This window comes from Podarcis filfolensis (assembly GCF_964270895.1).
Source record: "Podarcis filfolensis genome assembly, chromosome: 8".
Lineage (NCBI taxonomy): Eukaryota > Metazoa > Chordata > Lepidosauria > Squamata > Lacertidae > Podarcis > Podarcis filfolensis.
In genome coordinates, this window is record NC_139611.1 from 82,361,604 (window position 1) to 82,385,569 (window position 23,966).

Below are 23,966 nucleotides of genomic sequence, written 5' to 3' on the forward strand. Positions count from 1 at the left end.
GGTATGTGGGGTGGGTAGGCCAGGTAGTTAACTTAGTTAGCCTAAGTTAATTAACTCAGAGCTCCGGGGAGGGGCCTCCTTTTTGTGCGGTCTAACCGCCAGCTGAGGCAACATCCCTTCGCCCTGAGGTAAAAAGAAGCGCAAAAGGCCTGTTGGGCGGGAAACCTCGTCAGAGGCTCATTGGGCCGCCCATCCCCACCAATCCCCGCCCATTTTTCCCCTCCTGAAGAACATGACGTCAAAGAGACCCCGCCCCCTCCCCCCCGCCGCCGGTGGTAGGGAACACTTTATATCGATCGCGCCCCGCCCTTCATGACGTACATCCCCTTCAGCCAACCCGCTGCCGAATTTCAGGAGCCACCGCCCACGTCCCCGCCCAGAAGGGGCGTGTCCTCCTCCCCGAAAAGAGAAGAGCCGCATGGGCACTGCCCCGGCACTTCCCGCGTGGCGGAGAGCGGAGCCGGGTCCGTTCAGGGGGGGATCAGGACGGCCACGTGGAAATCGGAGCCGGCAGTGGTTTAAAGGAACTTCCCTGGGGAGAGGACTGGAGCAGCAGGAGCAGCAGCACGAGGAATCCACTGGATCCCGCTTGACCCACCTGATCTGGCCGAGGGAACCCCCCACCTGGTTCCGCGTGGCGCTTATTCCATTGTGCGCCAAATCGCATCCTGATTTTGGGAGCTTTACGCGTGGGAACTTGGCCGCAGCTGCAGCTTCTTCCTTAAGAAATTCCTTATTTGGTGCATTTTTACCAGATCTCTTTCCATTTCCGCCCTCCCTTCTTATTTTTCGTGTGCTTTTAATTGCTCCGCGATGGCGGCGGAGAAATTCCCCGGCGCCTCCAACGGGAGCATCGGGGCTCCGGCGCACGTCGGAGTGGAGGTCCCCGAGGGCGGCGGCAAGAGCAACCTGGGCGCGTCCCGCCTGCGGGGCTGCCTGCGGGCCAACCTGCTGGTGCTGCTGACGGTGGCCGGGGTGGTGGCGGGCGTGGTGGTGGGGCTCGGGGTGCGGCAGCTGCCGGGCGGCGGGCTGAGCCGCGTGGACATCCTGCTCTTCTCCTTCCCCGGGGAGCTGCTGCTGCGCTTGCTGAAGATGATCATCTTGCCCCTGGTGGTCTGCAGCCTGGTGGCGGGCGCCGCCAGCCTGGACCCGGCTGCCTTGGGGCGCTTGGGCGGCTGGGCGATGCTCTTCTTCCTGCTCACCACCCTGCTGGCGTCCTCCATCGGCGTCGCCCTGGCCTTCATCATCAAGCCCGGGGAGGGGGCGTCGGCCCCCAAGCTCTTCGGCGAAGAGGCGGCCGTGCCCGAGGCCAAGCAAGTGGTCGACTCCTTCCTCGACCTCATCAGGTGAGCGGGGAAGGGGAATTCCGGTTTCTGCAGGCGTCGCATGCTCAGAGGCACTCTTGGAATCGTAGAATTGGAAGGGATCCCCTGCAAAACAGGAACCCTGCGCACAACTGCCCCTGGCTGGGCTCGATCCGTCAACCTTCTGGTTAACAGCCAGACGTACACCTTGTTGCTGTTTTTTCAAAGTATGCTCTGCATTTTATACTTTGTACAATTGCACATTTCAGCAAACCAAAGCAGTCAGGTAACTCTGGAAAGGAGCAATTAATTTTAAAGGGAATATCACCTGTACATCTATGGCCAGAAGGCAGCAATGTATAAGGATTGAAAACCCAGTGTGAGGAACGGGATAGCGCTTCCACATAGGCACTCCTGTTTGTCCAGTGTTGCTGCTGTTGCCTACCCTCCAGGAGGAACTCCATCAAGGCTGAACCCTGGGGTTAAAGCCACACGTGGCAGGAGCAGTTAACTGCATCTTAATGTGGCGGTTCATTTCTGCCACCTAGGCGGATCCTCCTGAGAAAGCCATGCCCCATGGGTAGTGTATTCTGAAAGCGGATAGTCGAGGTTGCTTTGCAGGCTGACTGGCTGTGAATACCAAAGGTTTTTTTTTAGGCCTTTGCGTGTTAATCACTAGCCATAAAATCTTGACCATATAGTAGCTCGTGCACTTAGCCATCAAACCTTACAGTGGGTAGCTAGTTATACAATTTGTAATTTGGATGCGTTCAGGGCACCGTCTCTTTATTGCTTAAAATGCGCCACCTCTTGCTCAGATAAAGACTGGGGGAAGAGAAGAGCAACCCCCTTGAGGCTCATGTATGAGGTGTGCTGGAGGGGGGGGAGCTTCTGTGACCCTTAGATCCCTGCCTAAAGCAATAGGTGCTTCCTTTGCAGGGCAGGCGGTTAAAAAAAAGGGTACTGTATTCCAACTGCAGTGGTACCTCGGGTTACATACGCTTCAGGTTACATATGCTTCGGGTTACATACTCCGCAAACCCAGAAATAGTGCTTCAGGTTAAGAAATTTGCTTCAGGATGAGAACAGAAATCGTGCTCTGGCAGTGCGGCGGCAGCAGGAGGCCCCATTAGCTAAAGTGGTGCTTCAGGTTAAGAAGTTTCAGGTTAAGAACGGACCTCTGGAACGAATTAAGTACTTAACCCGAGGTACCACTGTATTCCTGTTGGCCAAAATATGCATTACATTAGTGGAAACAGAAGGAGCATGTGTTCATGCGTCTCCTCCCTCTTGTTTGTGGGACATGGCCCTGGAATGCTTCTTTTTTTAAAAAACCCTGGGATGGTGTGTCATGCGAGGACAAACATTGCCTCTCTCTCTTCTCGCATTTTCTTGGATCTGTTTATTCCACCCTCCGTGTCACGCATGCCTTTATGAGCTGGAATATAATCCGGTGTAAGAGGATCGCATTTCTCCCAACCAACGGGAAAGCCTCCCCTGCCCCCTTCAGAGAACCAGAGAAAAGGGCTGAAATGTCTCAATCCAGGCTAAAATACGCCCTTCCAGAAAGGCTGTTGGTCACAGGGTGTAGAGTCCTCTCCCCCCCCTCCACCGATGGGGGTACAGAATGTTCTAAGATGGTCATCCTGCTCCATTGTGGCTCTTTTCCCGTTCCCTTCCTGGCAGTTTTTGAAATAATGTCATCCTTTCTGACGAAAATGGAAATTTCGGACGGGTGCAGGCGTGGGAGGCCTGGAATGTGCCGGGATTAGGGTGGCGTCTGCATCTTCTTGCTGAATCCAGGGTGGTTGTGGTGGGCCGGCCGGCCTTCTCTGGGCAGTGTGAAAAGCATGAAAAACACGTTGGCAGCGCAGAGAGGGCTGTGGCAAGGAACAGCTGCTTCTGTAGCAGAGGGATGCGGAGACCTTGCGCCAGGTTTCTCTTCCCCTCATGCCCTCCAGATGTTTTCATCTACAACTCCCTTTGAGGCCCCAACCAGCACAGTGAGTTGTAGTCCAAAACATCTGGAGTAGCACCAGCTTAAGAGACTGCTGGTAGACGGTTTTATTGGGTGGCAGAAAACATCTCATTATACACAATTGCCTGGCAGCCCCACTTGGAAAAGGAACTTGAAGGTATCGAATCGCCATTTCTGATTACGGGCCACTTCAGCAAAACTGGATGGCAATCTTAGTAGTCTTCAACAGATGCAGGCCTTGTATTTGTGGACCCCATTCTTATTCTTTTAGCATACGGTGCTCCTGTTAGAAAGAAACTCGGATATATAAGCTAGGTGCCTTAGACCAAGGTTACAGTCACCAAAATGGAATGTCTAGCTGCCATTTTTGGGCGGCTCTTGAGTCTTATTTTTCCAAGGAAAGCCAGACTGCGGTTGATTCTCAGTTAAACATCTGGCTAGTTCAGAGGACAACCTTGAGCTAGGTTAAGACCTTTGAGAACTTAAAAGAAGAAAAGTCACTTGATCCCAAGATAGTCTACGTATATATTGGCCTGTTCCTGATCTCTTCTTCTTAATAGTGACTGCTCCTGCTACCCAGGCATCTTCCCTTGGTCGCAAGTACAGTGGTACCTCGGGTTAAGAACTTAATTCGTTCTGGAGGTCCATTCTTAACCTGAAACTGTGTTCTTAACCTGAAGCACCACTTTAGCTAATGGGGCCTCCTTCTGCCGCCGCGCCGCTGCCGCACAATTTCTGTTCTCATCCTGAAGCAAAGTTCTTGACCCAAGGTATTATTTCTGGGTTAGCGGAGTCTGTAACCTGAAGTGTCTGTAACCCGAGGTACCACTGTAGTTGAAAGCCAGATGCAAAATGTGCCTGGTTGAAAAGTCCTACGTCTCCATCACTGCTGCTCATTTGCAGGTCAAGAGAGCTGGTGGACTGAAGATGTCATCACCCGGACCTTGCCAGCTTTGTACTGAGTACTTTGTGGGGTTAGTCCAAAGATCCATTGACTGGTTAAATGCCTCCTAGGAGTAAAAGCAATCACCCAAAAGCCTTTCCCTCTTGGGCTCAACCTGCCGAAGCAGCGCTATCTTTGACTGCGTCTCCCCTGGGGAGGTGATTCTGGTCCACGTTGCTGTGGCTGCAGATCGCCTTTTATTGAAAATGCTCCCCCCCCCCCCGCTGCCCAATGCTAGTTGTGCTGCTGGTTGCTGTAGCAACCATGCAACGCTCATTTCCGCAGGTTTAATGATAGCTGTGCAAAGATAATACAGGGCTGTAATCTAATCTACGGGTCCTCTAGACAGATTTCCTCTTGTGGGAACCTGACAGGCAGAGGGGCGAGCATCTCCTGGGATGCTTGCCGACATTAACACTCACCTGGCAGGTAGCTGTGGCATGTCCAAGGCCTCTGCCAACAGGGCTGGCAGCAACAAATGTATAAATTACAAGAAAATGTTATTGTAGTTACCGAGACCATAACCTAATACAGTATTTATATAACAGGTTTTTTTGGCTACAGAGTACTTGAGAACTTGTGTAGAAACCCCTGCTCCCAGACTAGCCTACCAGCTGGAACTGACACCCCATGTGATGCATGGCCCAATGTTTTGTGATCATGTGGGTGGTTCTCTTCCAGTTTTCCTCGCACTGTTGCAACCTCTGGGCACCTGCCACGGCAAAGCACTTGCCCGGGCGCTGTGCCCCTGAGACACAAAGTTCCAAGGAGCTGGGGAAAGCTAAGAAATAGCAAGAACCAGTTCCCCCACTTCCTCTGCCCAGACACATGCTCCCAGTCCAGGAACTGTTGCAAGACCTTTTTTCCGCATAGCTTGGAGTTGTGGGTGCCACGTCGAGATAATTTCTACCCTCTCCTAGATGGGAATCTTTAATTTCAGGGCTAGCTGGGTTTTAACATTCCCCCCACCGGGGGGGTATAGAAGCCTTTTTATACACCTGCCCATTGCCAAATTTGGTATTCTGGTAACCCTTGCCCCCTACTTTCTTCCACCTCCCCCCCCAAAAAAAACCCCCTCTGTGCGTGTAACAACCTTCAGGATAATGGGGTTTTAGCTCATTTTCCACAACTGTTGGTTCTTTGGGCAGGGGCTGGAGTCCAAAGCATCTGGAAGGCAGGGTGATCTACATCATCGAGCTATTGCCTCCGCAAGCAGTGTCTTAATGCCAAAGAGAGAAAAAATAATAAAATTGTACCTTGGCTAAATTGTACCTTGGAAAATCTAATAAAATTGTACCTTGCAGCTCCCACATACAACCAGTGTTAGAAATTAGGCAGACGTGATTTGTGACCACGTGGAGGTCTCTGGACAGGGGAAAGCCAACCGTCACACAGAGAAGGATCTGAAACATTTCCCTCGAAGCTTGAATTTGTTTTGTTCTGGATTGTTTGGCTTGACATTTCAATGTGCTGTAAGTCTCTTCGAGATCTGTTCTTTACAATATAAAGCAGCATAGAAACGGAGTTAAGAATAAGAATAAATTCCATTGTTTTTTTAAAAAACGAAAAACGAAAGACGCCCAGACGTTTGGTTGTGGTGACTGTAACCTAGGTTTAAGGTGCCGTTTGGCCATTGGTTTATATATCTGAGTTTCTAACACTGCATATGATACTTGTTATATCTGCCTTTGCCAACTTGGTGCCCTCTGGGTATTACAAGTCCCATCAACTGGAGTCCAGCAACATTTGGAGGGCACCAGGTTGAGGATGCCTGGGTGGGAGCTCAACTGCATTCTTTACTGTTATGTACTGAAGTTCTCACCCTGGGCCAGGAGGGGGATACTGTAGATAGTTATGCAAATGAAGGATCAAAAGTGACGTTCAGTGATTGGATAGTTTGTATGCAAATGAAGGATCAAAAGTGACGTTCAGTGATTGGATAGTTTTAGAAAGTTGTTCCAGTAACAAGGTACTGGAGCTCTATATAAGCAGGTTGACTGAGGCCTTCAAGTTCAGTTCTGTTCCAGCTTGCAAATAAAGAGCTGCTTTTGAAGAATCGCTGTGTCGTCTGATATGTTCACCCACAACTTAACATTTACTGTGTGTGCTTCTCTCCCCCCCCCCCCCCCCGCCCCAGCTTTAAAAAATTGCACTACGTAATCCATTTCTGATGCTCTAGCAATCACAAGCCTTGAGGGGGGAGTTCCCCTGTTTTCATCAATTTACCTGGCATTGCACACAAGTGGGGTAGCTTCCTCTCCCTGCCTAGATGGAGTCTCTCTACCTTTGCTCAGCCTTGGCCAAGTCAAAGATGTGACCCATGTCCAGCTTTTTCCATTTGGACCATTTCCAGTTGAAGGAGAGACGATCTCATAAAACGGTTGCCCTACCTGCTTGCAAATGGGCTATTGACTTCGCCTTGCCTTAAGACCAGAGAGGTCATGCAGTTTCAATTGTTATATTGGCCACAATCCGATTGGTGTGTCCACCCTCCGAAACAACTGCTTGCATCACCCCGATGATAAGCCCAGAAAAACAGTTTAGTTCAGAATTTTGCCAAAATTCTGTATGGGGGAAGCTCTGCTCCCCATTTCTTTTAGTAATATTTTTAAAATTAACTTTCCCCTAACATTTTCACATCAAATAGTTTCGTAAATTGACCTCCCACTCCCACTTCAGCAGTTTTCTTACTCAAACCTTTTCTACAGCACTATATCTTTATTACACAAAGTTTCTCTATTACAGTTTTGTCATTTTGCTTCCGTTGCTTCTGTCTCCTACCCTGACTGCGATTTCGTTTGACTATAGTATTTTTTTTAATAGTCCAAGAAAGGCCTCCATTCTTCTGCGAAATGTTCATCATTTTGATCTCTTAATTTCCCCGTCAGCTTTGCCATTTCTGCGTAGCCCCTGCTGTTTCTGAGCTCGAACGCTGCAGCTCTTTCAAAATAATTTGCCGCCATCAGATTTGGAAACTTGTCCTGTAAGAGCTTCCAGAAGAGGAGCCCCGATGCAGTCGTACCTTGGTTTTCAAACACCGCAGTTCTCAAACGTTTTGGCTTCCAAGCGCCACAAACCTGGAAATGACTGTTCATTTGTGAACTACAGTGGTACCTCGAGTTAAGTACTTAATTTGTTCCGGAGGTCCATACTTAACCTGAAACTGTTCTTAACCTGAAGCACCACTTTAGCTAATGGGGCCTCCAGCTGCTGCCGCGCCACCGGAGCACAATTTCTGTTCTCATCCTGAAGCAAAGTTCTTAACCTGAAGCACTATTTCTGGGTTAGTGGAGTCTGTAACCTGAAGCGTATGTAACCCAAGGTACCACTGTATTTTGGGAAGCTGAATGTCCCAGCGGGGCTTCCACAGCCAATCAGAAGCCGCACTTTGGTTTCTGAATGTTTTGGAAGTCGAACGGACTTCCGGAACGGATTCCGTTCGACTTCCAAGGTACCACTGTAGTCTCTTGCATCAGAAGCGGCGGAGGGTTTTGTGGTGCATCGAAGCAAATTTCTTATGGTACAAGCTTACCACTTAATTAGAGATGCATGGAGTTAAACTTCTGCAAATAAAGTTACTTTGGCCTTGGGTTCACTTTTGGTCTAAGCTGGTGATAAAGCAGAATAATAGAATTGTCACTTGTGCTTTTGATAAGCTTGAGCTCCAGGAGAGCTAAACCCCTCGCTATACGAGGCAGAGATGGGAGGGAGAGCTTTATTAATGCTGACATTGAGCTTGAGCCAGGTTAGTCCTCTGCCTCTGCCACTCTGGGGGAACAAAGAGGGTGTCTTTCAGGTTGACCTCAATCTGGGGCTCCCTGTTTGTGGGTGGAGCTGTATCGACTGATTACTGCTGTGGGTGGAAATCCAGTTTTCCGCTGTGACCTACCAGTGGAAATCCAGTTTTCTGCTGTGACCTTCCAGAACCTGGGGTAATGCTGAGCGACTCTGAATCGAGCCATTGTGGACGGATGGAGCAAGCAGGCAGTGGTTACGTAAAGGCTCTGGCTGCAGAGAAACAGGATCTTTCCGGGGGCAGAGAAGACTGCTCAGCGAAAGGGGTGGGTTTCTCCAGGCATTCCTGGGAGCAGGAATGCTTTTGGGAGATCCTAACGCAGCCTAGTGCCCTCTGGTGCAGCTGGCTGAAAACGATGGGAGTTGTACCCCAAAAACATCTGCAGAGCAACAAGTTGATGAAGACTGTGATAAAACTCTTTCCCCCCCATGTCTCTGGAAGGGTCGTGGTTTTGGGTTGGTTTTTTTTTTGCATACAATAAAGACAGTGGATGCTCGGGTTGCGAACGTGATCCATGTGGGATGCACGTTCGCAACCCGCAGCGTCGCTTCTGTGTACGCGCGGGTTGTGCTTCTGCGCATGCGCAAAGTGTGATTTAGCGCTTCTGCACATGCGTGACCGCCGAAATCCGGAAGTAACCCGTTCCGGTACTTCCAGTTTTTGCCGGTTTGTAACCCAAAAAAACACAACCTGAAGCATCTGTAACCCAAGGTATGACTGTATCAGAAAATGGAATGCACACACGGTTTAAGAGTTGCTGAGTCACCACACAACAAAAGTTGCTGAGTCACGCTCAAAGGAAGGCCCTTTAAGAAGATAAGTTTTCGGTTGCTGCCTAAAGGCAAGAATGCTTGGAGCTTGCTTAATTTCAGCCGGGAGCTGATTCCAGAGAACTGGAGCTGCAATTCTCCCGGAAAACTGTACTGTTACACCCAAATTTGGCGAACAACGCTGTGCTTTGCCCTCCAAGTCGGAACCAGGGCATTGGTTCATCTTGCTTATGCTGACTGGCGGCTTTCCCCCTCTCCATCCTTACATGGAAATAGCACAGACTGACCTTGGGACCTTTTTGCATTTAATTTCTCTGCTCTCCCACTGAGCTCTGGGACTTCCCTAAAGAGGCAGGTCCCACTGCTGCTCTTGCACAACAGCCTTGAACTTGCAACCTTCAGTGGCTCTGAGCAGCCGGCCGGCCTCCAGCTGGCGAAGTGTGCCTCCTTTTTCCATTTGGGAGGCAAGCAGCAAACTGTCTTCCCGAACCAGGAAATTGGATTGAACTGGAGTGTATTTGGGGATGAAGGGAGCAGCAGGCAAGTCTGAGGCTGGGTGCTGGTGCTCAAGCCATGGTTGTAGCTGTTGCATTTGAATTTCACTAGACTTTTAAAACCCCCATCTATGGTGGGTTGTGTCAGCCTCCATTGGCCAAGTCCTTTTCTTGCTGAGCTTAAAGGTAAAGGGACCCCTGACCATTAGGTCCAGTCGTGACCGACTCGGGGGTTGTGGTGCTCATCTCGCTTTATTGGCCGAGGGAGCCGGCGTACAGCTTCCGGGTCATGTGGCCAGCATGACTAAGCCGCTTCTGGCGAACCAGAGCAGCACATGGAAACGCCGTTTACCTTCCCGCTGGAGTGGTACCTATTTATCTACTTGCACTTTGTTTGTTTTTTTTATAAAATATTTATTGAAGTTTTCAAAAAGTTTAAGAAAAAACAAAACACACACAAAAAAAGAAAAAAACCCAAAACAAACATATACCTTTCAATAACATTTTTCCTTGACTTCCCCACATCTCCTCTTCTTGTATTCCAATTCAATTTTTAGTTCAACAAGTTCCTGTCCCCAAATTTTACCTTATTATATTTAAATCCTTTTTGTTTAACCAATTTTAACATAAATCTCAATCTTAATACATCAAATCTTATTCTTAATACCTTTTTCTAAAGTCGACCCCAATTCCATTTCACGATTTCCCCATTTTAATCTAAAATAGCAAAACAGATTATTTACAAGAAAGAAAAAAAAAAAGAATATATTTATACCGCCTTTGGATAGCCAAAACCCCACTCCCCGCTTTTCCCGGTTTCAATCTCCAACCACTGTCCATCAGTCCATCTGGTATCAGCCTGGTGATCTCACATCCGAGGCCCTTAAGTCTCTCTCCTTTCCTCTCTGCCGGTTTTTTTGATAGTCCTTTGTGTTAAACGCCAGATCTCGGAGAAGCTCTGTCCCCATAAGGTCCATACTTCTTCCTGCCAGGCCACCATATTTAAAATTGTAATCCAAATCTTGTTTTTTACTTCTTTTAAGTCCAAATGTCCCAGAAACTCCTGCTTCCACTTTGGTCAAATTTGTCTTTCCCTTTAAGTCCATCTTTACAGGCCTCTGGCCTGCCAGGTCTCCATATTTATAATTGTAATCCAGATCTTGTTTTTTGCTTCTTTCTTCAATCCTCTGCTGCATTATAGCTCCTCCTTCCTTTCCCTCTAAGTTGTCATATGTAGCTTCTTCAAATTTCTCAAATTCCTTTTCTTGTTCAGCTGCAAGAGTTTTTAGTTCAAGGGCACAGTCTTTTTGTTCTGGTACAGAGACTTGAGTCAAGTCCCTTCCAATTTCCACAGGTTTGTTTGCTTTTTCATTCAATATTATGACATTTTTAGACAAAATAATGCTTTGTTCATGAAGTTTTCCCAGGCTACGAAAGATCTTCTCAAGTGCCGTCTGTATTTTTCCACTTACAGCCATTCTGTAATGTCCCAGAGCCCCCTCTAGGGGAGTACTGGTTACTTAGTATTCCTTCCAGTTGTAAATCCAAAAGTCCTTTATTTTCCTTGATTTTCAACAATTTGTTACCTAAATGTAACAAATATGACCAGCCGAGGCAATAGAAACAAAGTTCTCTCTCTTTTTTTTCCCTCTCAGCTTTGACAGCTAATTTGACAGCTGTCAAAGTCTTTTAAATCTCTCCAACAGGCTCCCTCGCGGATCGCTCCCGGGTCCTGGGGGAGGGGTAACAATCCACTTTCAAAATTAATTCTTATCCTCCAGCACATTCACTTATACTGCCAAAACGTGAAATTAGTTACTTTTGACTTCCCACGAAGAAGATGTTCTTTTCAACCTTAGTTATCTAGTCCTTGCTTTAAGATGTTTACAAAAGGGGGAGACGGACTTCCTCTTTGCGCCTTCCCCACTCGTGCCGAATCAAAAAAGGTGATTTTTAATATCCAATTTCCATAATACTCACGGGTTGTTACTTTTAGTCCAAATTTCAAAGGAAGAAGTCAGCGCTCTCCAACCATGGCATGCGGCTTCGCTTCGCGGAGACGGGTAGACAGCTCTCAGCTCCGCGCCGCTCACCCCCGGTATGTTCCGGAGCCTTTAAAAAGGCTCCTTTGCAGCGGGGGGGGGGGGGACGCAAATGGAGCCCGCCGAGCCTTCAGTTCACAGGCTTCCCCGCCTGTGATTTTTTTCGGGTCCCCGCTTCGCCGTAGCGGTAGAACCCTGGCTCCACGAAGCAGATTTCCTCCGGAGATCGGAGGAAATCCGCCATTACAGTTGCTGGCGCTGACCGGAAGTCTATCTACTTGCACTTTGATGTGCTTTCGACCTGCTAGGTTGGCAGGAGTAGGGACTGAGCAACGGGAGCTCACCCCGTCGCAGGGATTCGAACTGCCGACCTTCTGATTGGCAAGTCCTAGGCTCTGTGGTTTAACCCACAGTGCCACCCTTGTCCCTTCTTGCTGAGTTTATGCACCCCCTAATCCTCATTCAGTAGAGCACGGGGGTTTCAATCTCAGGGTTGTGGGTTTGAGCCCCCCGTTGGGCAAAAGATTCCTGCATTGCAGGGGGTTGGTCTAGATGATCGTTTGTGGTCCCTTCCAACTCTGCAATTCTTTGTTTATCTTATCCATAACAGCCATAGCGGCCCATTCACAAAAACAGTCAGGAGATAGCCATGTGGTCATTGGAGGATAGGCTATTCCACTTCTTAGAATTGTGAGATTCGGCTGGCCTTCTGCGAACACGATAACAAATCTAGCGTCCTTTGCCTACTGTGTTTTGGTTTTTTTAGACAAAAAGCAAATGGTTCTTGAATACCATGAGAATTCAAGAAAGGCAGAGTGGTCCATTTCCCTCTCGTTGTTCACAATGTGTCATCACCCCTCATTTCTCTCCTCCCCACAAAAAATTGGTTTAAAAAGAGCCTGATGGGCTGGAAAAACAGATAGGCAGAGAACACGTTGCTGAATTTCATCAACCCTGGGAATAAACCTCTCTGCTTATTTCCAGACAGTTCACTACCACGAGATCCTTGCGGTGGCGATGATTTTTACACGCAGAGTCAGAAGTGCCTGTAGTTTATGAGTCGCATGGAATCCTGAGTCATGAAAGCTGACATTTAAACATCTGCCATTAGACGGAAGGTGCTTTGAAAAGAGGTGGGGGAGAGGAGCTAATTCTGAGAGCTTTGTGCAGGGGGTATTTTGCGCAGGGTCTTCCAGCAATTCGGCTGCTCATAATGGAACTTGAGCACTGTCGCGGTAGGAAGGAGAGACAGTTTGCCACGATGCTTTCGTGCAGTTATTTCTGTACACCGTCTGTTTCTTTGACTCGGTTCGTTCTGAAAAGGGGGTGGGACAAGGGTGGTTTTGTCCTCCTAAATCTGATGCAACATGCGCCGGGTGTTGAGTTTCCTTGCTGATGTCGTGAGGTTGGGTTTTTGGTGTGTGTTTCCCCCCCTTAAAAAAAAAGCTAAATAACACTTCATTTAGGCTAAAAAGATGACTTATTTCTGGGCTGAGAGCAAAAGGAAAATTCCAAATTCCTGAGAACTAGGGGTGGGTGGAAATCCTCAAGAGCCCCAGGTGGCATTCAGCCAAGTTTTACTATGTGTTGAAATGAATGGGCCTAACTTAGTCATGCTCATGAATTTAAATGCATCTACTCTGAGTAAAACTTAGTTGAACACACACACTATTTTTTAGATCGGGGGTCCAAAATCCTGGGAGCCCCAGGCTGACATACAGCAGTACCTCAGGTTAAGTACTTAATTCATTCCGGAGGTCTGTTCTTAACCTGAAACTGTTCTTAACCTGAAGCACCACTTTAGCTAATGGGGCCTCCTGCTGCCGCTGCGCTGCCGGAACCCGATTTCTGTTCTCATCCTGAAGCAAAGTTCTTAACCTGAAGCACTATTTCTGGGTTAGTGGATTGTGTAACCTGAAGCGTATGTAACCTGAAGCGTATGTAACCGAGGTAACACTGTATATAAGTCTTAAGAAGCTTACATGTGCACCACAGAATGCATTCAGACCTTGGAAGTCAAACACCTTGCCAGTCGAATGTTTTGGCTCCTGAACGTCGCAAACCCGAAAGTGATTGTTCCGGTTTGCGAATGTTCTTTGGAACCTGAACGTCCGTCGCAGCTTCCGATTGGCTGCAGGAGCTTCCTGCAGCCAATCGGAAGCCACACCTTGGTTCCCAAACGTTTTGGAAGTCGAACGGACTTCCGGAATGGATTCTGTTCAACTTCCAAGGTGTCACTGTACCCTGAGCACAGAAGAAAACCTGGTGAGGCTTAGACACTCCCCCCCCCGACAAATAAAAAAGGCAAAACACTTACACTGCCCCTCCTGGTGCAAAAGGAGATGGGAACCCTCAAACATTTAGGATAAAAACCACCTCCCAGTTATAAGAAAATTAAGAGGTGAAAATTAAGAGGGAACAGAGGCCTTGATAGACATTGGGGGGGTGCTATCTTGTGGGTTGCATGGACCCCAGTTTTACAGTATGGCAATGACATTTATTCGTGCCTTGAAAGGGGTTGGACTAGATGATCCTTGGGACCCCCTCCAACTATGATTCTATGGAATGCATTATGCTGGTGGTCAACAAAAGAGGTTTAAAGACTGTCTCAAGGCAAATCTTTAAAAATGTAGTACAGTGGTATCTTGGCTTAAGAACTTAATTCGTTCTGGAGGTCCGTTCTTAACCTGAAACTGTTGTTAACCTGAGGCACCACTTTAGCCTCCCTCTGCCACCACGCTGCTGGTGCGCGATTTCTGTTCTCATCCTGAAGCAAAGTTCTTAACCCGAGGTACTATTTCTGGGTTAGCGGAGTCTGTAACCTGAAGCATTCGTAACCCGAGGTACCACTGTATAAACACCGACAACTGGGAAACACTGGCCTGCGAGCGATCCAGTTGGAGAACAGCCTTTACCAAAGGTGTCAAGGACGTTGAAGACACTCGAACTCAGAACGCAAGGGAGAAATGTGCTAAGAGGAAGGCATGCTTGGCAAATCCACACCGTGATCAACTCCTGCCCGGAAACCAATGTCCCCACTGTGGAAGGACGTGTGGATCCAGAACTGGCCTCCACAGTCACTTACGGACTCATTGTTAAAACCGTGTTTATGGAAGACAATCTTTCTCTGCTACGAGGGATCACCAAAGATGATGATTCTATGATCTAAACCAGCGGTTCTGAAATGAGGACTGCTGCTCTCTTGCTTGATGTCTTTGGGTTCCCGAGCTTTCTAAAATGATAGTCATTATACGGGAGGGTGCTTGGAAGGTTTTGGAATTCAAACCTTTCTGCTCTTTGTCCCTTGTAGCCACAATCTAACAAAGGTTTACTTGTTCTGAACTGGGGCGGAAGGTGATTTTGGAGAGCTTGTGCCAGGAGTTTCTTCGGAGAAGCTGCCTCAGACCTTGCTGGCTTTATTTTTTATATACATTTTTATTAGGTTGTTTTTTTTTTACATATCATTTCCAACAATCATATAACATAACTTCTTATCTTATACAGTGTTTTAGACTTCCGTCAACACCTGATGATTTTCCGTTCTTTATCACTTATTCTGCATTTCTTAATTTCTCTATTACTCTTAATTATCATTAACTAATAATTCCCCTCATAGTCTTTCTTGCAATATTTTCAAATAGTCCTCTTACAAAACTTCTTGCAGTCCTACTAGCGTAATCTGTTCATTACAATTGCTTTTCAAATATTTCGTATATTTACTCCAGTCTTCTAAGAATCTCTGGTCCCGCAGGTTTCGAATCCTTCCTGTTAATTTATCCAGTTCTGCATAGTCCATCAATTTCATCCACCATCTGAAAGACATTGCTGGCTTTATGCAGGCATAACCACGGTCAAATGCAAACCGCTTTAAATTGTGGTTCCCTGTGTCGGTTGATCACCAGCCTTCGGCCACGGTTCAGGCATACGGCTTAACCATGGTTAAAGCAACGGGAACCGTGTCTGTTTTGCTAGTGATTGAGACCGTCCAAATCTGGGTGGGCGAGCTGGAATGCCTGAGATCCCAGAATGTGGAATGGGTGAGATTCAATAGGATATAAAAACTACAGAAAGGGGGTGGTGCTACTTTAAATCGTCTTTCTCCAACCTGGTGCCCTCCAAATGTTTCGAACTGCCATTCCCACCAGTCCTAGTCATCAATAGGGGTTTGTAGCCTAAAACATCTGGGAGGCATGTGGAAAGGTTAATGGAGGCATTGGGAGCAATAATTTGGAAGACTTAGGCAGGAGCAAGTGCAGTTAGTTTTGTCCTCTTCCCTAAAGCTGTAAGGGTGATAACTGAGGAGGAGAAAGATGATCAGGAGATTGCTGGAAGAGGAAATGGGAGACTTCATCCCAGGGTAAATAGCTGCTCAGTTATAATAACAGACAACATTTCAGATACAATTGTGCCTTTCGGAAAGAGATAAGAAGAGACTCGACCCTTCATTCAATAATGAGCACTGTGTAGGGCAGGGCCGTAACCTGCTTTCCTCAAACGTAACATACCTGCAAGTAGAAAATAGCCTGGTTAGTGCAGAGCAGTCGCCTTGGGTTTCCGAAGAAAGAATTTCTCATAGATGGAGGCATGAGATAAAAGGGAGCGACGAGTCAGGAAGGTCAAATTCCTTTAGGTGACGGCTCAGATTCTCTGTAAGAGAGGTTCAGATGAAATCTCCATGTGGGTTGTATCCAGCTATGTTAGACGTGTACACACACACACACACACACACACACATATATATATATATATATATATATATATATATATATATATATATATATATCAGTGTTGGAAATTAGCCAGGCGCATTTTGCCAGGTTGCAGTCAGCTGGTGTGCTGGGCACCAAGGTAGCAGAAGATAGCACATTGGTTTTCTTTCTGATCTGGTATCCAGTTTCTCCCCTTTTGTGTTTCTCAGTAATATCCTGCCCCCCCCCAAATAAAATAAAATAATCTTATCACAGGATGCTTCTGTCAAGTTCTTTGCTGGAACTGCGATATCTCACCCTGGCATCTTTGCAGCATTCAGTCAATGTAACGGCCCAGTTCTCTGCATAATTTTTTTGCTCCTCTAAGTTTAGCGTCTAGTGCTGCACCCATGGGTGGCCACCCATGTCTTCTGAGCATGAAACAGAATGGCGCGTGTCCCGCAGAGTGCGCAGAATTCTGAGAAGTTCGATCGTGGTCTGATAACCCGTTTGCCTGTGGTTGATATCCTGCAGTTCTGTTTTCATGTGAAATAAAAAAAATTAAGGTTATACACACGCACACACACACATACACATATATATGTTCATAACTGCATATATAAACCACATGTCTGAAACCCCACAGAAAAAGTCCTGAAACCATTTTGTCCCTTCCACATTGACCTCAAATATTTCTCTGCAAGGTCAAAAGAAAATGGAAACGCCTCCCCATTATCTTTTTGTTCACAAATCCTGTCTTAAGGGTATGTCTGTGTATGAATAGGGTGAACCTGTGACCTGGCTCAGGAATAAGTATTTATCATTACAAAGACTGCCCAGGCTCCCCACTGGGAGTTGTTTATCAGACGAGATAAACAATGCACTCAGATTTCTGCTGTAGACCGCCTTTTCTGTGATGTAGGTATGATGTATCTGGGGGGTGCTCTTGGGTTACACCCCTTCTGTGATGTATGTATGATGTATGGAGGGGTGGTCTGGAGCTCCAGGGCAGGGAATTGAAAATGTCTATATAAGGGCAGGCACACCTTGGTTCTTTCCTGCGTGCAAGGAGAGCACCCTGTTACAACAGTTCAATAAAGATCAGGCTTATGAGCTGCTTAGCTTCTCAGTATTCTCTGGTTGGCCCCTGTTATTTTCTCCTACCAATGGAGAACCTACAAAGGACTCTATAACGGCTTGTGTTCCCCATAAGGAAATAAGGGCAGATTTTTGTTTATTACACATGACAGCCATGAAGAATTGAAAAATTATGTTTCGGATGTGAGGCCTTGGCCCACTAATGCTCTTCTCATGTGAGGTGGGGTCTGCCAATGTGGGGCACCCGGCAGAACGTCCAGTGAAAGGTCTTAGTAAATTCTCCCCCCTGAAATCCACAGCAGGCGAGAGTCCATCACACTTTCCTCTCAGTTCCCGAGGCTCAGCCTCTCCTTCTCAGGAACATCTCTCCCTGAAACATGCCCACATTTCTCTTGAGGCCAGGATTTGACATGCCCACCTGCCCATCTGTTCAGGCTGAGGAGAGATTGCAGAGCGCTTCTCTATGCGCAAACATGGCAGTGGCTCATGCAGGTGCATTTCCCTCACTGTTTGATGCGGGCGTGAGGTGCACCCACGTCCTTTTTGCGGCCCTCTTTTCTGCATTTTTAGATGGGGCGGCCATTTTGTGATATGCAGCGGCCCCCTCCCCAAATGGCGGCCATTTTGCAACTTTCTCAAAATTCCAAATGCTCCCACCGGCCCCCCAAAATGGGAAGGGCTGCTCTTCCCTTGCGGCAAATTTGGGAGAGTGCGGGAGTGAAAAAGTCCACTAAAAGCAGGATTGTTGGCGCTGGGAAAGAGCAGTATGAGGAAAGGGAAGAGATCTAGCGAAGAAGGAAATTGGGGGCGAGGGGAGAGAAAAGGAGACGCTTAAAAGCTTGAAAGAAACTGCCACAGCCGTCTGACATAATGGCTTAACCAACATAGTTGACTTGGGAATCCAGTAAATTTGGCTGCCCAGGAGCCAGTCACTGATTTCCCAGCCTGGCCTACCTCGCATGGTCGTTGTGGGCTGGCTGATAATTTAATCTATGCTAATATTGTTCAATTATGGGTTAGGTTCCTTCAATTTATGAAGTAATGATGCACTTTTATGCTCCTCAGATCTCGAGTGATGGCTGCCCAGCTCTCCTCACGCCCTGTAGCAAACCACTATTGCATCTGGCGTCCTAAAAGACAGCTAAATAGCCTTTGGGCGCCAGGTTTAACAGCCCACCTCTTTATGGAGGCTTTAGGAGGCTATATAACCTTGTTATTTCTGTCTCTGTTCCTGATCTGGATTGTTTCCTGCTTTTCTTTGCTTTCCACCGCTCCTGATGTGATTATAGGGTGCTGATTTGATTGCTTTTCCTCTGCTGATGGGTTGGTGCTTTGGCTCCTTGTAGTGAGCCGCACCTGTTGAATTCCTGTCAGGTGGCTATTGAAAAACGACGGAGAAATAACAATGCTGGCGATGTGGATTGCTGCTCCTTGATTTTGTTTTCCTTGCGCCGGGGTGACTGGGGTTGTGCTTGTGCTGAAATAGAATTTGGGGTGCAGGGAGATGGAACAAAATTCGCCGTAATGCTGCATTGCATAAAACTGCATCCGAAGTCACTTGTTCCAAATAGCAGAAGACAGCCCTGTTTAGGGAAGCTTTTAATGTTTAATAGATTATTGTATTTTAATATTCTGTTGGAAGCCGCCCAGAGTGGCTGGGGAAACCCAACCAGATGGGTGGGGTATAAATAATAAATTATTATTATTATTATTATTATTATTATTATTATTATTATTATTATTATTGCAGGACGAGTTGGGAAAGTGAGGGGCTGGTCTGCATGTGCGTAGCTCCCTGTGGGCTGGGGGGTGGGGCTTCTTGATCTGGCATGCCACTCCCTGGACCCCCCTTTCTGTGCTGCAAGAGCATAAAGTAGGGCTGCCCCCCTAAGTGCTGACGGGGTCTCCGCTCTCCAAAGTGGGTCAGTATTCTGTTCTATGGAGCCAGCCCCTCACTCCCGGGATTGGAGTCTTAATCTTGTTTGTGCTGCCCAGTTAATCCTTTGGCAGTTCCAAGCCCTGAATTGATGGCGTGGGGAGAAAAGTGGTAACCAGAGGGGATTAGGGTGCGAGGAAATTCAGGAGCCTAGTGAGCAAAGGCGAAGACTGTGATATCTGATCTATCCAGGAGTTACGGCAACGCAGCAGGTTATTCTCGGCCAAGGCTTGGATGACCCAGAGAGGCAGGGAGAATGGAGGTACACAGGCTCTGAAATGAACTGTAGCTTGTGAGCGAAGTGAGCGACTCAGCAGTGGGGAGCCTGGAAGTCCCCTTGGGGTTATGGGCTTTCTGGGTAGCCCTAGGTAGACACTGGCTACAAAATGTGGGGATAATAAGCACACTGGCACGTAATAATAATAATAAATTTAATTTATATCCCACCCTCCCCCACCAGGTATAAAAACAATGGATTAAAATACAACTTAAAAACAAGATTAAAATACAACATTAAAATGCAGCCTCATTTCAGTAGAAACTCGAACTTTTGGGGGATGAAAACGTCAAATCTTCACCAGGGCCAACTATCCAGACTGGTCCTACGTAGGCCAGAAAAAAGCCAGGGAAGTCCCCAAATAGGAGTTCCATCACAGAAGGAGAAAGGATAGAGGGGAAGGGGATCAAGTTGATTCCAAGCCAAAGGCCAGGCGGAACAACTCTGTCTTACAGGCCCTGCGGAAAGAAATCAGATCCCGCAGGGCCCTGGTCTCATGAGACAGAGCGTTCCACCAGGTCGGAGCCAGTGTTGTTCAATTATGGGTTAAGTTCCTACAATTTATGAAGTAATGATGCACTTTTATGCTTCTCAGATCTCGAGTGATGGCTGCCCAGCTCTCCTCATGCCCCGTAGCAAAAAGCCCTGGCTCTGGTTGAGGCTAATCTGACTTCCTTAGGGCCCGGGACCTCCAGGGTGTTGCTATTTATGGACCTTAAGCTCCTCCGTGGCGCATACCGGGAGAAGTGATCCCGTAGGACACAGGGGAAACTGTGACCCCATATCTTTGCTGCCTTATGGGAAATCTTTGGGAAAAGAAAAGGCTTAGGAGCAAACCCTGCACAAATCCGGAGGGGGGGTCCCTAAGGCAGTTGGATGGTGCCTTGCATTCCTCCTTCAGGCAACTCCTGCAGCCAGGCTGGGGCGAAACGTCTTGTTCTGCTTTCCTTTGGCCACATCAGTGAGGTCAAGAGGGGAGTCTTGTTGTCTGGGCAGCCCAGGACCTCCAGATACTCTGCCCAGGCTTGCATCCCAGAGAGGTCACTTCCGTGCTGCTAATGGAGTAGTTTGACTTCACCCTCAGAGGTGCACTCCATTGTGTCTCAAGACAGATGGATGCTACCTGGAAGGATCGGGTTAACCAGCAGTGAAACAGCATACTGGAATAAAAGGAGCCACTCTGGTTTGACCCAGTGGAGCCCGGACATTCCTATTAGAGGCAGTGTGGTGTAGTGGTTACTGTTGGGCTAGGAGCTGGGAGGCTAGGGTTCGAATCCCCCCTCAGGCATGAAGCTCACTGGGTGACCTTGGGCCAGCCAGTGTTTCTCAGCCTAACCTACCTCACAGGGTTGTAGTAGGGATTCATTGAGGAGAAGGGAGAAGCATGTACATCGTCTTGAACTCCTTGGAAGAAAAGGTGTCATTATATAGCTAATGGTATAAAATTAATGCATTTGGGGAAGCGTTGTGGAGGTAACGTCCTGGAGGGCTCTGTAGAAGGCTGGCGTTTTTGTCACCATCATCGAGCTTGCAAGTGGTCACCTGTCAGGGAGGAGTCGGAATTTGCTTGCAGGCAAATCAGCCTTGCAAACAAGTCTCCAAAAACCGCAATCCCAAACACATGCATGAGTACACACACACAATGTTTACAAGAAAAAAATTTTTCCTTCCAGTAGCACCTTAAAGACCAACTAAGTTAGTTCTTGGTATGAGCTTTCGTGTGCATGCACACTTCTTCAGATACACTGAAACAGAAGTTGCCAGATCCTTCTATATAGTGAGAAGGTGGGGAGGGGTATTACTCAGAAGGGTGGTGGGAATGGGTGGTTGGCAGATAGCTGTGATGAGCCTGTTGACGACTCTTAACGACTGCAATAGGTCTTACAGGAAATGTTTACAAGCTTTGCCATCGATACGCAAGACCGCGCAGCTAGTCAACACTTGTGTGTATGTGTGGATTTTCAGCTTCTGATTTGTGTGCTTTGGTCTCGATAACAGTTTTTGAGAGCACCCTTTAAGTTGGGAGAAGTTATTTTTGGAGGTCTGCAACTAGTGCATGGGGGAACCAACTTGTGGGACCCTCCAGATTAGCCTTTCTCAACCTGTGGGTCCCCAGATATTGTTGAACTACAACTCCCATCACCCCTAGCCAGCAAGGCCAGAGCTTAGGGATGATGGGAGTTGCAGTCCAACAACATCTGGGGACCCACAGGTTGAGAACCGCTGCTCCAGATGCTTCCATCAGCCACAGTCAACATGGCCAGTTGTTAGGGAGAATGATGAGTCCAGCAACATCTGGAGTACCACAGAAGGGCCACCCTTGAACCCCTAGCTGCCTTTGGGGTCTATGCAGGACACTGAAAATAGAAACTGCTGAGGGCGAAGGTTGGACTTGGGCTACAAGGGTTTGGGGAATGTGAAGAGGGTGGGTTGAGAGTACCCTGTCGATTGAGAGAGGCTATTTCCCTCTGGAACCCTGTTTTTCATGTTTGCTTTTCTCTTTTTCCACGCAGGAACATCTTCCCCTCCAACTTGGTGTCAGCTGCATTCCGATCGGTGAGTTGCTTAACTCCTCCCGACCTCCCCCATCCCCCAATTCTCCCCCTTCCATTGAACCCAAGGCAGGCAGTGCTGGATTTTGCACCAAACACTACATCTCACAAAGCAAAGCATTTGGTTACTTGTGATCCCAGAAGGGGCTTTCACAATCAATTGATTGGCTTTTTCTAACAAAGCTTGACCATTTGCATTGTGAGCACAGTGGCCTGCTGGATGGGGCCAGTGGCCCATCTAGGCCCACATCCTGTTCTCAGTGGCCAACCAGATGTCTGGAAACAGGATTTGGGCACCGGAGTGCTCTCCATCTGGTGGTTTCCTGCGACTGGTATTCAGAAGCAGTGGAGGCAGAGCCTAGCCATGGCTAGTAGCCCTCCATGAATTTGCCAAATCTTCTTCTAAAGTCATCCTTCTTAGTGGCCCTCACTGACTCCTGTGGACAGTGATGACAACCAATCTAGATAGCTTAATTCGTCTACTCCTCTTCTAAAGCCCTTTCAGGAGTTGTGATTCTCCAGAAAAGGGAGTGGGAGGCTAAGAAAACCGGGGAGCCGGTGCTTCTTTCCAGAGTGGAGGAAGCTAGAACAGGCAACTGCTTCGGTTACAAAACAGCCCGTGCTGCTCAGTTGCCAGGATACGCAATCGCTTTGGGACACAAAGCGTACCTTTGCTTTGTAAACCTGAAAGAATTTCCACGGGGAGAAGTGCAACGTGCTGGCCAGATCTCAAAGGAACCCTTCCCAGCGTTCAGCATAATATGGCATTGCTACAGAGCTATAAAACTCCTTAACCAAACCTTCCCCAACCTGCGGACAGACCTAGCCAATGCGGCTGGTTGATGAAGGCGGCCCAATACTGCTTTCTGTTGCAAGCAGCTGTCCAGGAAACGTGGGGTCAATTTTTGTAAGAGGCACCTGGCTGGACCTTCTCATCTCATCCCGCTGGACTCTTCTTGCATTCTTACGATTTCCCTGTAAACACCTTGCCCTGACTGCTGCTGCTACTACTACTACTAAACTAACAATAGCAATAATTTTATTATTTATACCCCACCCATCTGACTGGGTTGCCCTAGCTGCTCTGGGCAGCTTCCAGCAGATATAAAAACATTGTAAAACATCAAACATTAAAAACTTTCCTGTACAGTGCTGCCTTCAGATTTCTTCTAAAAGTTGTGTAGTTCTTTATCTCCTTGACATCCGATAGGAGGGTGATTCTCAGGGAGGGTGCCACTACCGAGAAGGCCCTCTGCCTGGTTCCCTGTAACTTCACTTCTCACAGTGAGGGAACCACCATAAGGCCCTCAGAGCTGGACCTCTGTGTCCAGGTTGAACGATGAAGATGCTCCTTCAGGTATACTGGGCCATTTAGGGCTATAAAGATCAGCACCAACACTTTGAATTGTGCTCGGAAACTTACTGGGAGCCAATGTAGATCCTTTAGGACTGGCATTGAATGGTCCCAGCAGCTGCTCCCGGTCACTAGTCTGGCAGCCGTGTTCCAGATTAGTTGTAGTTTCTGGGTCACCTTCAAAGGTAGCCCCACATAGAGCGCAAGGCAGTAGTCTAAGCAGGAGCTAACCAGTGCATGGACCACTCTGGCGAGACCGTCTGCAGGCAGGAGGACATTGATTTTCAAATCTGGGTTTGCAATGAGTGCCTAATTCCCGAGACTGCAAATGTATTTTGAGCAGGGAACATGAACGGGGAGAGAGAACATCAGGCGTGAGTCTGGAGAGACTCCGTTTCAGATCCCCTCCAGCCACAAATCTCACTGGGTGACCTTGGGCTAGTCACCACCTCCTGGCTTAGCCTTCCTCCCAATGATGCTTTTAACAACACCAGTAGAGCCCCACAGCTCCATCAGTCTAAAAGCCCATCTCTGGTCCAGCCCCCTGTTCTCAGTGGCCAGGGAGATGCCTCTAGGAAGCCTGCAAGCAAATTATTCGTTTCGAGCTGCATTGGAGAATTGGTATGTCTGGCAGGAGGTCTCTGGGGTCTCTCCCAGACTTGTAAATCAATATGCCTCTGGCTCCTCTGCTTGCCGCTTCGAAGACAGTGACCGAGAAGTTACGAGATTCCCTA

At 47.8% G+C, this 23,966-nt stretch overlaps 1 protein-coding gene across 4 annotated transcripts in view; it reads left to right on the forward strand.

Annotated features, from left to right (window-relative positions):
* The first annotated feature begins 401 nt into the window (after window positions 1–401).
* SLC1A5 (solute carrier family 1 member 5) overlaps window positions 402–23,966 on the forward strand; it is a 42,611-nt gene continuing 19,046 nt past the window's right edge. For all 4 annotated transcript variants that reach the window (XM_083627407.1, XM_083627409.1, XM_083627408.1 and 1 more), the window contains exons 1-2: window positions 402–1,346; window positions 21,840–21,882. In XM_083627407.1, coding sequence (XP_083483533.1) covers window positions 814–1,346; window positions 21,840–21,882 — 576 coding nt within the window. In that variant the 5' untranslated portion in view covers window positions 402–813. The remainder of the gene's footprint in view (window positions 1,347–21,839; window positions 21,883–23,966) is intronic.